At 36.4% G+C, this 16,039-nt stretch overlaps 1 protein-coding gene across 2 annotated transcripts in view; it reads right to left on the bottom strand.

The window, feature by feature from the left end:
- Positions 1-7,127: 7,127 nt before the first annotated feature.
- Positions 7,128-16,039, bottom strand: part of LOC135198780 (uncharacterized) — a 161,560-nt gene continuing 152,648 nt past the window's right edge. For both annotated transcript variants that reach the window (XM_064226711.1, XM_064226712.1), the window contains exons 3-7: positions 13,643-13,849; positions 11,609-11,771; positions 9,882-10,026; positions 9,234-9,429; positions 7,128-9,004 (exon numbers count right to left, since the gene is read on the bottom strand). In XM_064226711.1, the coding sequence (XP_064082781.1) occupies positions 7,989-9,004; positions 9,234-9,429; positions 9,882-10,026; positions 11,609-11,771; positions 13,643-13,849 (1,727 nt within the window). In that variant the 3' untranslated portion in view covers positions 7,128-7,988. The remainder of the gene's footprint in view (positions 9,005-9,233; positions 9,430-9,881; positions 10,027-11,608; positions 11,772-13,642; positions 13,850-16,039) is intronic.

The raw sequence follows: 16,039 nt of genomic DNA, 5'->3' as shown, positions 1-16,039 counted from the left end.
CGTGAATTTTCCTGAACACTTCAAGAGAGAGAGAGAGAGAGAGAGAGTTGTTGGTGAGATTATTATCCATATAATGACTGAAGCCATAGTAATGCCTCCAGCCTACGAATTTAAAGGAATGCCCTACAAAAGTTCAGAGAAATATTCCCACACATCAACACATCAGGCAAAGTGATCGACCTTTTATGATAATGCAACACTGACCAAAGTTATGACAGTTCTTTATAACTATCGCTGTGGGATGATGGTATATGAATGATTCGGGTATTGAGTATTATGCAAATCAATAACAATTTGAGAAAGAAAACATTTAATTAAATATGTCTCATAATCTAGGAAAGAGGAACGGGTTTCTTTTTATGAACAAAGTAAAAGGAAAAAAATATATATATTTCGTGAATTTGGTACGTCATCTGATTACCTAAAACCTGCGGATTTTCATGTAACTCAAAATATGATTACATTTGTCCAAGCAATTAATTTTGTAATATATCACCTTCTAAAGAATGTGTCTCCATTTTATTAAAATAAACATGGAGTTAATTGTCTCTCTTCGTTTCTTCGAGTTTGGCAAAGCGTCTTGTCTCCCGGATAGATAGGCTCACAGTATGGTCAGTGATGACTTATCTGTGCCACATGTAACACTACGATAAACAGAGGGAAGCCAGTAGAGAGAATTAGATAGAGAGAACACTATCAACCCGAGTGCTCAACGTTGCTTCCTACTGAACGAGGCCGACGTGATCTCTCGCCACCCGGCCGGGTTGCGGCGTGCACCGTGCATGATTCAACCAGAGAGACGTATCCTTGTATTGCCCGCGGTCGTTGGTAAACGATGACATCACCGCTATAAATGTATGGATTAATGTAATTTATAAAGCTGTTTTGACTTTTGATAACTAAACTGAACCTGTCTGTTTTTTGTAAGTGAAAAATTTAATCCTATTTGGATAAAATATCTTAGAAGCCTTTATGAAAAAGAAAAAATAAATAAATAAACGACGCTTAGAAACGTTGAAGCTGGCATCACATGTCCGTGAGCGTACAAGGAGTCCTTGAGTATCACAACAATGAAAGTAGTTTTATACGTACACAATATTTTTAAGCTGTTTTCCTCATTGAATACTTTCATCTCTTGAAGCTAAGAGCTAATAATCATAGCAAAATTAATAACATTTACTTTTCTATGTACGAAAGTTCTTTGCATCTGCCATCGTTCGAGCGCAGGTGTTGCTCTACAAATCCAAATACCACAGGTGTAACGATCACAGCTTTATCATAGCAGGTGTGTCACCATTTCACTGGCCATGTTTTTAAAACTTTCCCAACAGACTGAAAGGATTACTTTGTGTGGTTTAGTTAGGCATTTCACAGTCGGGATTTTGGTAAAAAAAATTTTCAATGCCTTGCTAAGTTTACTTTCTTCGATCCGTTTTCTGTTTCTGGGAGTTTGCGAATTGAAAGATAATATTGTTGAAGTTGTTGATTTCTCATATATACGGTATCTAAGGTAGCAGCAGTCGTCTCATACTCTTTAAAGTTGTCTAATCATAAATGGTGTCTCATATGAAAGAAACTGCTCAGTAATGCCCGTTAGTTTCTTTCTCTTTTGACTAAAGAGCTTCAAATCCAGGTTATTTCCTCGCTCCATTTCTTTCCCCCTCTGGTCTGGATTGGACGACGGCACTAGTACTACCTCTCTATCACCTTTTGCAGTTGTAAAAAATCTGATATGATATCAATTTGCTGTTTCAGGTAATCATGGGCTGCTATGATAATACTCGTACTTTGAAAGAGTTCGGTTTCACCTTTTCCTTGTTGACATGAACTTTGTAACACATTTTTCAAGAACTCTGGAATAACAACCAAACCGATTTTGCAAGCTACCTATCATGTCATCTTTTCTGTAATCACTGAATGCTGGCTGATGAACAGTTGATAACGGTGTTTTAAATGTCTTATCAATTCGCACTGTTTTATGAAATCCCACTTAGAAACCTTTCACACTTAAAACGAAGAATGAAAAGACAATAACTTTTGGAAAACATGTAGAATGAAATTTATATGTGATAATGGGAGAATAGTTGATATATGCAGACTTTACATTACTGACAGGTGCAGTGAAGAGAAACTTGCAGTAACGAATGTAGTGGAGGACTTTCCTTATGTTAGTTGAGTGAACTTTGATCTTACAGAATGGACACGTAGCAGAAAATCTCATCGAAGGTATGTTACAATATGTCGGAGTGAGACAGAGCACGTTATTAATTCCAGGACAGGGCGAGTTAATTTAGGTGAACAGGTGGATTTCGGTGGGATAGAACAGGTTAATTAAGGAAGAACGGACCAGATTAGTTTAAGTAGGACAAAAAAGGTCAGTTTATAGTTGGAGAGCCAGGTGGATTTTATTCACACTATTTAGTACAAAAGGTTTGAGTGTGTAATTCTATCGTAAATCACCTAACAATGAAAGAAAGGGGAGTTTTAAGTTGCACAATCCTGGGCTTTGGTCTCTGAGGGTCTCAAAAGGGGAGCCAAAAATCCAATTAAACAAACTTTCGAGTACAACAACCGTTTCAAACCTGTTTCTTTAAGATCACCCCTCAAATTAAACTAATGCAACTTAAGACATGAAAATACCTGGGGTTACTAATTAAGACACCTACTCATTAACGGCCAATTTACGATTTATTTAAACTTTCAAGTACAACAGAAATTCTTTTTTGCAAATGATAATTTAGTAATCCTAGACAACATATCCACAACTTGAGACGCATTTTTTCCTGGTGTTTGTAGATAAGATGGGGGTCTTTGGACCCTGAGGGATATGAAGACCCTTATACAAAAGAGGGAGTACAACAATTTTGATTGATGCTTTGGATGAAACATTATTTCAAATAAACAAAAATGCAATTTAAGACACCAAAATATCTTGGGTTATTAATTAAAACTAATTAACGACTACTTAATTAATGATCCATTAATCTAAACTTTCATGTGACAAAATTTCTTTTTGCAGAAGATAATGCGGCATGGAATGTACAGTGTGATGTATGACATAGTTTATTGCTTTATAGTAACCAAATCGAATCCTAGGTCAAGTCACTTTGTCTTAATTTTACTGCGATCATCTCATTAGTCATCGTCATCAGTATTTTCATCCGATGATTCCATTTCTCTTGGCAGAGGATCATGACCTTCATCCATATAATAATCATCCATACCACCATCTTCCTGGGCATCACCACTGTTGTCATCTGGCTCTGCGTCGACCTGAACCTCTGGAATGAGTGCAGTGGGCATCTTTTCTCCATTGAACCAAATGATGCGAAATTCGCCGTCGACATTTTCCCACCCATTGGTGGGTATTTTGTCCAGGTCTTGGTGATGAGCACTACACCATAATCTTGCAACGAATGCACTTCTACCCACGTGAGGTGCTAGTTCTGCTTCACATGGTGGAATGGTGTCTAGGATTACTAGATTATCATTTGCAAAAAGAATTTCTGTTGTACTTGAAAGTTTAGATAAATCGTTAATTGGTCGTTCATTAGTAGGTGTCTTAATTAGTAACAACAGGTATTTTCATGTCTTAAGTTGCATTAGTTTAATTTGAGGGTGATCTAAATGAAACAGGCTTGAAACAGTTGTTGTACTCGAAAGTTTGTTTAATTGGATTTTTGGCTCCCCTTTTGAGACCCTCAGAGACCAAAGCCCAGGATTGTGCAACTTAAGACTCCCTTTCTTTCATTGTTAGGTGATTTACGATAGAATTACACACTCAAACCTTTTGTACTCAATAGTGTGAATAAAATCCACCTGGCTCTCCAACTATTAGAAAAGGCCTAAACAGGGTAACTGCACTAAAGTAGAACGGGTTATTTAAGTACGGGAAAGAACAAGATAGCTTAAATAGGGACAAGTAAAAATACGCCGAAGTTCCTCCGGCGCAATCGAGTTTTCTGTACAACGTATAATACTGTATGAGCAACTGCCCATGAAGCTTTCCTCCACGGCCCGGTGGTGGCCTGTCCTATAGCGTGCCAGATACATGATCATGGTTAACTTTAACCTTAAATAAAGTCTAACCTACTGAGGCTAGAGGGCTGCAATTTAGTATGTTTGATGATTGGAGGGTGGATGATCAACATACCAATTTGCAGCCCTCTGGCCTCAGTAGTATTGAAGATCTGAGGATGGACAGAAAAAGTGCGGGCGGACAGACAAAGCCATCTCAATACTTTTCTAAACCAAAAATCACTTTAATTTAGGATTAATAGAAAAGGGTTAGTTTAGGCGTGGTTACTTTAAGCTACAGTGAGATACACGACTATGAGGTACGAGTAGATGATGAAGAATAAATGGAATATTCCAAGGGGTACACAATAGTAAAAAAAAAGTTGCAAGTTCGTGTGTAATTCAAAAACCCTTTACAAAGTTTTCGAACCTTTCCCAGGGAAGGGTTCGAAAGCTTTGTAAAGGGTTTTTAAATTATACACGAACTCGCAACATTTTTTTTTTTTTTTAATATTGTGGACTTCTTGGAACACTCTCGCGATAGTTTTTCCCAACCAATAAATGGAATATATGAGCAGCGGGGGCATACTCACCTGTACTCTTTCATGAAGAGGTCTTTCTTTCTAAGTTTAAAAGGTATCATGGTCATAGTACTTCCAAAGCTTCATTTGTGATATAAAACGAAAACAAACAAAAATGCACAATTCTTAGGAAGTAAAACACTGCGCCAGTTAAGATATTTTATTTGTTAATTTTCTACAAACAGATTTGTGATTAGAAAACAACGGCAAAATAATAGGTTCCTCTTCAATAACTATTTACATACTTATATACAAAGACGTTATCTATAAAATAAATACATTAGTTCTTGTTAGGTAAACTAGTCTTAAGAAAAGGACAGCTGGCGGTACTAACGGAAGATTTTGCGAGCTAGAACGGCTTGGCATCAAAAGGCTTTTCAAATCTGATTTGCTATCTGATGGGGTACAGTTATTCACAGTCATTATCGAAATGGCACCCTTATGCTATAAGATTGTTCAATTATTTTGTTTGAAATAAATTAAAAGAGAAAAAGGTCTCATCAACCATCAGCTTATCCTCTTCCTAAGTCATCGTTATTTTCAACTACTCTTTCAACATCTTTGGTCTTCGTGTTGGGGTTTGGGTTGACTAGCAGACTGAAGTTGCATCTGTGTTTTTCCGGTTGCCTCTACCTACGTAATTAAAATGTTCTTCTGGTGGATATCTGTTTTTGACCATCTTTTTTTAAAAACGTTTAAGCAAGCGAAGACTATCCCGGGTATCTTGAAATGAGAACGGTCTGGTTTATTGTGCTTAAACATTTTGTGAAAACGGAAATATAATGCATTTTCGGTTATTTCAAATGGATATACTATATGCATTATGACTTCACTTCGTGAAAAGTAAGTCAGTTATTTAAAGCTTATTTTACCTGTCTGTTACTGCAACTACCAAGTGTTTTCCTTAGTCTCGGAATGAAAAAGACTTTACAGAGTACTACTGAATATCGGTCCAAAACTACTAAACAAAGCTTGCACAAATGACTAACTAATAACAGCGTTATCTCCTGACAACAGACGAGAACAATTCTAAACCGTTCGCTTTGTAATAAGCTTTATAAATTGACGTTTCGTAAGTTACAAAGTTTATTAAAATATATATCTTTAAAATGGCATAAAAATTACTGTCATAAATTACCAGGGCTAATTCAAACAAGCTGCGATCAATATCTTCGATTATAAATGAGGAGGTAGAGGAGTGTAAGAAATTAGTGTGTATGTTTGTGTGTGTGTGTGTGTGTGATCTGGGACCTACTGTATGTCACATACAAAACGGGTGAGAAACAGAAAAATAACTATACAAAAATATTATGGTAAATGCTCGGGTTCTACTGCTGCTATTTTAGACAAGAAGGCTAAAAATATTTCTTGGTTATTTTAAAGCTTTTTAACGAAATGTGAGGCCTCTGACTAAATGAGGTAGAGTTTTCTAAGGCGGAAAAATCTTTTAAAATGGTTTAATAATAATAAAAAGTTTTCTTCGATATCGATGACTTGAAAGAACGTCATTATGTCAAAAGAGAATCTATTGATGCAATTCTAACAAACAATGATCTACAATTCCAAAGAATAACGGACATACAGTTGGCCTAGCTAACGGACAATGACTTATTCTAGTATATTTAACTTTAACATTACGAAAACTATACCTGCAATGATTACAATTTGTAGAATATATTCACACACGTATTTACAAGAAAATATACAAAATACAGTAACGGTTTTACGTGCCAAGTGGAGAAGAGGTATCGCCTTTCTTTGCGGATACTCCTGAATTAACCTAACCTTCTCTTAGTTGACATTGAGGAAGTCATAGGCGGAAGAGAATAGAAGAATATCTTTAGATGGCACAAACCAATAGGATATATATATATATATATATATATATATATATATATATATATATATATATATATATATATATATATATATATATACACTATATATACATCATATAATGGACTACTAAAGCTGCCAGATATGAGTACAATTTCACAACAACTGCCTTCAAGAATAACTTAAGTTGACGGGGGATCTAACCTAAAAATTACGGTTTTGTTAATTTTACATTTGTGAATGCAATATCGGACATTTAAACAGGAATTACGAACCATAAAAATTTTCTTTAAATATTTGTTAAGCGATTATAAAAAATTATGAAACTACCTCTTGACAACAATATAATTTGCATATTCTTGACACCTTTCAAAATGAAAGTATATATAGCAATGTGTTAAGGCACCTCTTTTCGATACACTACATAAAAAAGATTAATATACCTTTATATTATATACAAATATATATATATACTGTATGTACAGTGTGACACTGGAGACCGAGAGAACTTGACCGACTAACACCAGCGATCACTGAAACGACGCTACTTGGCAGTGAACGAAATTCCGTATTTCACAGTGATAAGCCCATTATCCAAAGAATATTCACTATATATATATATATATATTATATATATATATATATATATATATATATATATATATATATATATATATATGTGTTGGTGGTCGCCATTAAAAACGCAAATCATATGCTCGAACAGTTGAAGTCTTATTTTAAAACTTTGTAGGACTGAAATTATATTACGTGAAGATCCTAAACTTTTGTGGAATTTTCTTGGTTTAATCAGTTTAATAAATCTAAGTATTCAGGTTTGTGAATTTCGGGAGGTGGGGGGGTCGGCGGAGTGGGGGGCGTAACACCATCTAGGGAAAAAAATTTAAATATTCAGGTTTGTGAATTTCGGGAGTTGGGGGCGTGGCGCAACCCCTAGGAAAAAAAAAGTGTTAAATGCGATATTAGATTATGTAAGCGTTACTTTATCTTTCTTTAAGACTTACGTTTTATTCAAGGCTTTGAGAAAATTGTATCCACTTCTTTGAATTCAATCCCAACTGTCACGATTTTAATCAGCCATGAGTAGAGGTTTTTATCTGTATAGTACACCTACTTCTCATGAGAACATGTGGATGACCATTTATCAGTTGGATGAAATCTACATATTACACTCTTTTACAATATCTTAAAGGTCAACTATGCTATAACTAAAATGAGCAAGAATAAAATGAGCCTAAATTTCTTGTAGAACCTAATTTGGAATTTAAGTTCACTCCTTTTTCACTGAGCAATAAAGCACACTGCCTTGCGGAAGGTTGTAAAGGCTTTAGTAATCTGGAATGTACCCATATGTCAAACTCACATTATTGACATGATATCGTTCACAATATTTCGATGCATGAACATCCGAATGACTTAACTGCTCAAATTGGAGAGTAATATGATTTCGAGCTAACAGAAGTCACTAATGATCTACTTAGCTACATTTATACCAAATTTACAGTAAGTTTGTCGGAGAGAAATATATACAAACATTTACAGCTCAGTCGTGAGTTCGCATCTGGGAGCAGACAAATGCCGAGTGACTTCCGCCTTACAACTGACGGGAGCAATCTTGCTGTTCTTTGTCACTATCCGATTCTTATGTTTTATTTCCTGAGAACTGTCAATGGTATCATCCCTGTAAGGGTCATTGGACAGCGTCGTTCTGGCCACGACTGGTTTTCTTATAACATTCAGGTAGACATCCTCACCCGGTAACGTGGCGTTGATTTTGTCACATTTGGAACTAGTTTTATCGCCCCTCACGCTTCCCCTCACTGGATCTTTTCTAACGGATATTTGAGCTTCCGGCTCAGGGGTGCCAATGTCTGTGCAGATGCCTGATACTGGAGGACTCTTTAGGCTGTTGACCTCCTTTTCCTTTTCGTGTATGTCATGAGTGAATTTTTGGTTCTTATACTGCGATTGAAGTAGCTTACGTTCCATATTCAAATAAGGTGAAGACGAATCATCGGCATTTCTCATATGCTCTATATTTCTCAGATTTTTGAGGCTCTCAATGACGGATGGTGCGTTGATGTATCCATCGCTGATGATGCTGCACAAGTCATTGAGGTCATTCATCTTCTTCGTGATGTTATTGTTGGTCTCCTTCACGTACTTGAAGCCGCAAAGCGCCTCGTCCTGCGAGATCACCGGAACGCCCCTCTTCGCGAGCTCCCCTTCCAGGTAATGCCTGAATTTGGAATCTTTATCCTTCATGGGATCCAGGTGCACAGATGGGATGTCGCTCTCGTCCTTGGTACTGTTCTCACATACGACCGGAACTTTTCCATTCACTTTCAGATCTTGTTTTTCAACGTCGTTATCAGGTATTGCGTCTTGGTTGTCCGATTTCTTCATTGAAGGAGGGGTGGTGTCCAGGCTCTCGTCGAATAATATGTCTTCTGGGTTTTCAGGTGCCTCTTCGTCCTCTTCCTCAAAGATGACAGGTGTCAGACTAATCATGGAGGCTGACCTTGAACTGATTTGGCTTGCAGGTGGAGTTTCTGGGGAAAGACATGGTAACGATAATGATCAGTGTGAAGATTTGTTAACCTCTAAGCGTGAAATTCCCACCAAACATCTATAAAAATAATTGAAAATTTATTCAAACAGAGACTGAAGTTTCATCAAAAGTCATTGCAACGTGAAATCCCCTTAACCATTGAAATTCAAACGTCTTTTAAGCATATATTCCATCTACCGTTTCATGACAAAGCAGAAATATAAACTCACCTCTACACGGCGTAGGAGGATCACTACCTCTGGAGGAGCAGGACATCCTACTCGAGTTAAGATTGCCCGAGGACAGGGTGCTACAAGGGGCGCCAAGTGCCACAAGTCGACATCTCTCGGCCTGTGCCTGTTTTCGGGTCTGGTAGAGGGTGCCTCCTGTGGACAAGGGCTCTAGTGACGGAATATCCCCTGCCTCCTGCAGGAACAGATGGAGAAGTGAATCGATAAGACCGGAATTAAACATCGGTAGCATAAAGAAATGAATGAAAAGGCAGTAAGGACATTAACTTTTACAACACGATGGCATAGACAAATACGGGAGGGAGTTATTTGACTTTCCTAAAGAGCACACACAATAATGAATAAATAAGCGTATAAATATAAAAATGAGTAGACAAGGAAAGTTAACAACGCATGAAAATAAATTACAACTACTAGATCTACTGAACACGTGCTTAAAAGAAAACATAGTCAAACTTTCCTTTACAGTACGAGTTAAAAACAACTAAGGCTACAATTAGGCGCCAGACTTATACAACAAGCAATTGATAAATAAATAAACCAGAAATCACATGAATAAAAAATTTTGGTGGGTTCTTTTTCAAACATGAATCATAACAAAAGTATCCAAAGAGAAATGTCTCTCACCTTCGCTGCTTTTTGTCTCTTGTATCTGGCGAGAACTCGAGCTGCCCAAGACAGCAATCTCCTCCAGTCTGCGGGCACCGTCACTATGTGCTCTTCTCTCCGATTCAGAAGGGTCAACACCCGGGATAGGTCACGGACCACGGCCCTGGGGAAAGGGGAGACGAAATTGTTTGTGATCATCGTGAAAATGCGATTATCATTTCTAATTTTCTATTGATAAAAAACTTGAGTTATGTTATAGCACAATTACTATTATTATTATTATCATTATTATTATTATTATTATTATTATTATTATTATTATTATTATTATTATTAATTTTATTATTATTATTATTATTTTGTTTTTTTATCTCAGTCATCCTATTCGACTGGGTGGTAAATATTTATAGCGTGGGGTTCCGGGTTGTAAATTCCCGAGGTGTATGCTAGTATTGTACCAGCCCGGTTTTTTTGTCACGCCCCTTAGGTTAGGTTAGGTTGGGTTAGGTTAGTTCAAAAAAACAGCAACAATATTATTTGGGCGTGGGAAGCATAATGAGGTTATTTTCAAGAAGATTCTATGGTTAAGTTTTAAGATTATGGAGTCCCGCCTTTTTCAGGGAAGGGTCGGTACGTTGTTACAGTTTGGGAATATGCTTCCAGGTTGCATCCTGCTTCCTTAGGAGTCCATCACTTTTTTTCACTACGTGCGCTGTTTCTAATAGCACGCTCTATTTATTATTATTATTAAAAACGTGCAGGCACTCACAGGGAGCTAAACTGAACGTCCATTAACTTGCTAACCAAGATTCCACGAAACAAAATACCTATGAGGAAAAAAAATCAAACCCAATGCTACTGTGAGGACAACGCTTTTTCTACATTTTTTTTGCATCTCATCATCAAGCCGCGTTGTTCCTTTACCCATTCCGTAGAGCATTTTAATTCCTTTCTTTTGCTGTATATATGTCGGATTCCCTAAATGAAATATTATTCATGTATTTTCGTCTGTGAAGAAGCACATTCACAGCGGGGCCGGGTCCGTTTCCGTCCGCACCCGTCTATGTCAAAGTTCGTCTGTAATAAATATTCAGTACCCAGCTACCTGTCTTACTCTCTGGTCCTCACACTACATTTGGTAATGCAACTGACAATTAGAACTATATTCTTCTTTTCCGTTAGTTCTACGTAGATCGAGATCCTCTTCACAAAATGCTGGGCGAATGGCTCTATTCTTTCGTAATTATGTTAAGCTAATCATGATTGTCTGATAATAAAACTGTTCTCTCCATAAAAAAAAAAAAAACAGAAGTTCAAGCGAAGATGCAATACATTACTACCCAAATACAATTCTCATTGTATTCTAATAATTTATGTACATTTTTATCTATATTTATCAGTTTTTTAACTTATTTGTTTTTCTGATAACTTATCTCCTCTTTCTGTATTTCCCTCTACCTTCTATTACTTCTTTCGAATGAATACCAGATTCTTTGGAAGCATGAATTTCAAGCCAATGCTCAATATGAATAGGGTTCATCTTCTGAATATATAAATAATAATAATACCCCAATCTAATGGTGCTTGCATTACTTGGTTTTCTGGACAAAAAAAAAAAGCATCAAAATAACATTCAGCAGAAATCAAGATATATATTTGTCGTACTCGGTGAAGGAGTTTGGTACTACTACTATCATGAACCCGTGTCTCGGTCCATGTCTGTGTCTGTCTGACCATGACCTTACCTGTACGCCTTCGCCTTGGTATCTGTGGCAGAGTCGGGCCCTCCGAGCCTCCTGAACCTGTTCCTGGTCTCACTGAGCATCTCGAGGAAGTTGTCTGCCTCCCCTCGGAGGCTCTTGAGTTGTTCGAGGAACTCTGCCCTTTCTTCGCCAGCTACTGAGACCTCTGCGGAAGGAGTAAGATGAGTAATTATGCGATGTTGTGTTTGAGGTAAGGTTAAGCAAGAGCACTTGGATTAAGATGTGTTGCAGAAGTATTACCACAAGTATTGCAACTGGTGTAAAATGATCGACGTTCCTAGCACTGGCTACTTGAGCGTAAAATTATCGACTTTCCTAGCACTGGCTACTTGATAACCAGGAATGGTATAAAAATAACTGCTTTCTGATTCGAAACATGTAACCACACTATTAGAGCCCTGGTCAATCGCTGGTGACGCTGACAATATAGAAGAGATTCAGCACTCTCTAGATTTGAGGACCCAGCACCTGCAGTGTTTACTTACAGGTACGTTATAATAACAGACATGATGTTTCAGAGTTGGAAAATATGTATTTCTGTCTAATACAATATGCCTCACATAAGTGAAGAGTATACAAATGACATTTCATGCCTAGTTTATAATAAAAGTAGTATACATAGTATATAATATATATGTAATATATATATATATATATATATATATATATATATATATATATATATATATATATATTACAAATAAGACTGATCATTTTAGATGAAACCGAAATGACGCATAGTATATATTGACTATATACTGTTTTCCTTGAATATGCATCGATGCAAAGGTATCAGAGAAAAGTGATCTGACTGAATGTCGGTTGCAATGTAATTATTCAATATGATTATCCTCAATGGATTGGAGAAAGAAATTGCTAAAAGAAAAAGAAAAAAAAAACTTTGGAGACAAACAGTTGGTTGAGAAAAGGCAGCAGTTGCTCAGATCACATAGTTGTGTCAAGACATGTAGCGCAGCAATATTTGGAATACAAAATCTCCTTCCTCATGGCATTTGTTGACTGTTAAAATGCATTTGACAGTAACTACAAACAGACGTTATGGAAGGAAGGTTTTGCGTCACAATAGCGTTCCTGATAATTATGTTCAAATAATGGAAGTTATCGATGAACAAAGTAGATGGAAAATTACGTCGAGGGGGGGGGGGGGGGGGTGGGGGGGGTGGGGGGGGGGGGGGGGGGGGGGGGGGGGGGTCTTGGCAAGTGAATCTGCAGTAAGAGATTACTTTTCTCAGATTTTATAATGAAAACATAAGTGGTTGGAGATGGAAGAGGTGGCCCAGATTGGAGCGAAGACAGAAACTTGACAGTTAGACTATGCAGATGATGCCGTTTCTATCACCATAACATCACAGCATTTACGAAGTTTGCCTGATAGAGTGCATAGGAAGTGATGAGGACAGAGTATACACGGAGGTATAAAATAATATTAACCGTTGACAGGATTCATGATGTGGGATCTTTCAAATAGACTGAAATTGCATACGAAAGTAATATACATGCATGATCTGTATTGCTATTCGGACATGAAACTATATCTAAATGATTTTATCGATGTGAGAGTAAAGTTTTAAAAAGAACATTAGGAGTCAGAAGGTAGGGTAGTTAGAAATGAAATCATAAAGGAAATTATGGAAGTTCCACATGTGGATGAGAAGCCGATGGGAGAGTAGAAAGTAATACTGCCTGCAGGGCTCCTGTGACCTCCAGTAGAGCTGGAAGAACCCAGATACCCTTGGATAAAAACTATGAGAAGGGAGGCTGGGGAGAAGTGGAGACTTGTGAAAGGTAAAGCACCGGAAACACAGAAGTGGCCCTTTGCGTCACGCGGCGTTGGAGGCGATGATAACGATAATGCTGATGATAGCAGCAATGATCTCGGTTTTATCTATTTTCTGGAGGCTCCCCTTCACCCACTGTTACGAAAAAAACAGTTAAATATTGAAAATAATTGATAATTTTAGATAACTACAAAATAGAAAGAACTTCTTGACGTACCAGTAGCATTAGGCCTCTTGTCCTTCCATAACCTTGGGGGCACATGCCTGGGATGATCGTGTCTCTGGTGGTCTGGAGGGGGTTTGGTCCTCCTGCGCATGTACAGCAGGGCGCCGATGACCACGCCGACGCAGACAGCTCCCGCCACGGCCGCCCCTGCGATGATGCCCACGTCGCGCCCAGACACCAGCGCCAGCATGCTTTGCTCTGGAAGGTTAAGACTCCTTGAAGGCTTGAAGGGATTTCACATTAAGGAGATATAGTTCCATGTGCATAATGGTAATAGATATATAACTATGGACTCGCGGGTGTCTTGGATATGAAGATCTTTGGATTTGTTGTGGTCAAATATATATATATATATATATATATGAGTGGGTGTGTCTGTGTATGTGTAAATGTGTGTGTGTGTGTGTGTGTGTGTGTATATATATATATATCTATATATATATCATATAATATAATATATATTTCATATATATATATATATATATATATATATATAATATCACACTTGGCCACGGGGAAAATAAAACACTGGGTGCAAGTCTTGACCAGTTTTGATTTTTTCCTCTACGTACATGTATTTAATACTTAGTCCATGAAATCATTTGTTTATAAATTCATGACAATAAAGTTAATATTGATACTTGAATATAATATACCATTATTCAAATATATTTCTTATGATTATTATTATCATGATTGTTAGCAGTATTACTGCAGCAATCACAATTTCAAGTATTACGGAATCCAGTTCTAACGTCTGTGAGTTCTCTAAAGATCATCTAACATCCACAAGAAGAATATCAAAACTCTTTCTCGTCTATAAAAGGCATCGTTACCACATCGTAAAAAAATCCAGTCAAAATGTATTTACGCCATATAAAACAGAAACAAACCTTCTTGGTAACAGTTCAATACGCGTTGAGTAAAGGGAAGAAAATAAACAAATAATTCTGAATGCTCGACGTTAAGTACCTGGAAACATAAACACACCTTTCTTCAACGAGGACATTGCTGTTCTTCTTTTTCGTTTGTTCATTTCTTTGGCATCTTTTCACACGAAGGTCACAACAGACATAAACTCGATTCATTAGAACTGTTTACGGGTGGTAATGGCGGAGAGAATTGCTTTTAAAACGGAAATAAAATGTAATGACGCTAACAAACAAATGCGTGTACACATTACTCGTGCTTTTGTGGCGAGATTTCTCCCCGAATAGGTCACTGTGGGCGTCACTTATTGTTCTTTATTTAAAATTCTTTGTCAAATATACTCTGCGTAGACTGGAATTTCCGCTTTCTTTACCTCTCATTACAGGATATATATACTTATATATATACACATATACATTATATAAATTATATACATAATATATCTTATAAAATTCTGATGTCTGTCATGTCTATTATCTTAGGACAAGTCTGATGGCTGACAAGAGGTTCTGAATATCACATTTAGCACCTCACCCACTTTATCTGTAAATATTATCTCGCCAATTAGTAGCAGTAAGTGCCTTCGTTATCATAAATAATTTAAAATATAATTTAATATAGGTCTTTAAGATTTTTGTCTATAATTTACTGGTTCAGATACAACCGGCTAGGCTAACACGATAGGAGAAAGTGCTACTGATATAGAAATTAACTGACTAACAAACAAATCCGTTTAAATCGATAAAATGAGATCGACCATATTACTGTGGGCACCTTTGACACCCTAATTAATTGTGTGTGTGTGTGTGTGTGTTAAACTATAAGGCATATATAGTTATTTACTTTTCCATTGACTATAAAGACATTTTCTTTGAATTACATGCTTGGAATAATATACCACACGTAAATATCTCATTGTACATATCGGTATATAATATATATACATATATATGCATATATATATATATATATATATATATATATATATATATATATATAGTGTGTGTGTGTGTGTGTGTGTGTGGTCAACTACAAGGTATGTAAAGTTATTTACTTTTCTGTTGACTATAAAGGCATTTTCTTTGAAAGAAATTACATGTTTGGAATAATATATCAGACGTAAATATCTTATTACGCATATCGGTGTGTGTGTGTATATAAATATTTATATATATATATATATATATATATATATATATATATATATATATATATAATACACACATAATATACATACTATATACTATGTAATATATATATATATTAATTATATTAATATATACATAATATATGTGTATATATACTGGGTGCTGGGTGTGTGTTTAACTATAAGGTATATATAATGATTTACCTTTCCATTGAATACAAAGGCATTTTCTTTGAAAGAAATTACATGTTCGGAATAATATATCACACTATCATACGTAAATATATCTTATTACACATATCGGTATACGT

This window comes from Macrobrachium nipponense, chromosome 22, assembly GCF_015104395.2.
Source record: "Macrobrachium nipponense isolate FS-2020 chromosome 22, ASM1510439v2, whole genome shotgun sequence".
Classification (NCBI taxonomy): domain Eukaryota; kingdom Metazoa; phylum Arthropoda; class Malacostraca; order Decapoda; family Palaemonidae; genus Macrobrachium; species Macrobrachium nipponense.
This window is presented reverse-complemented; position numbering and strand designations above follow the sequence as displayed.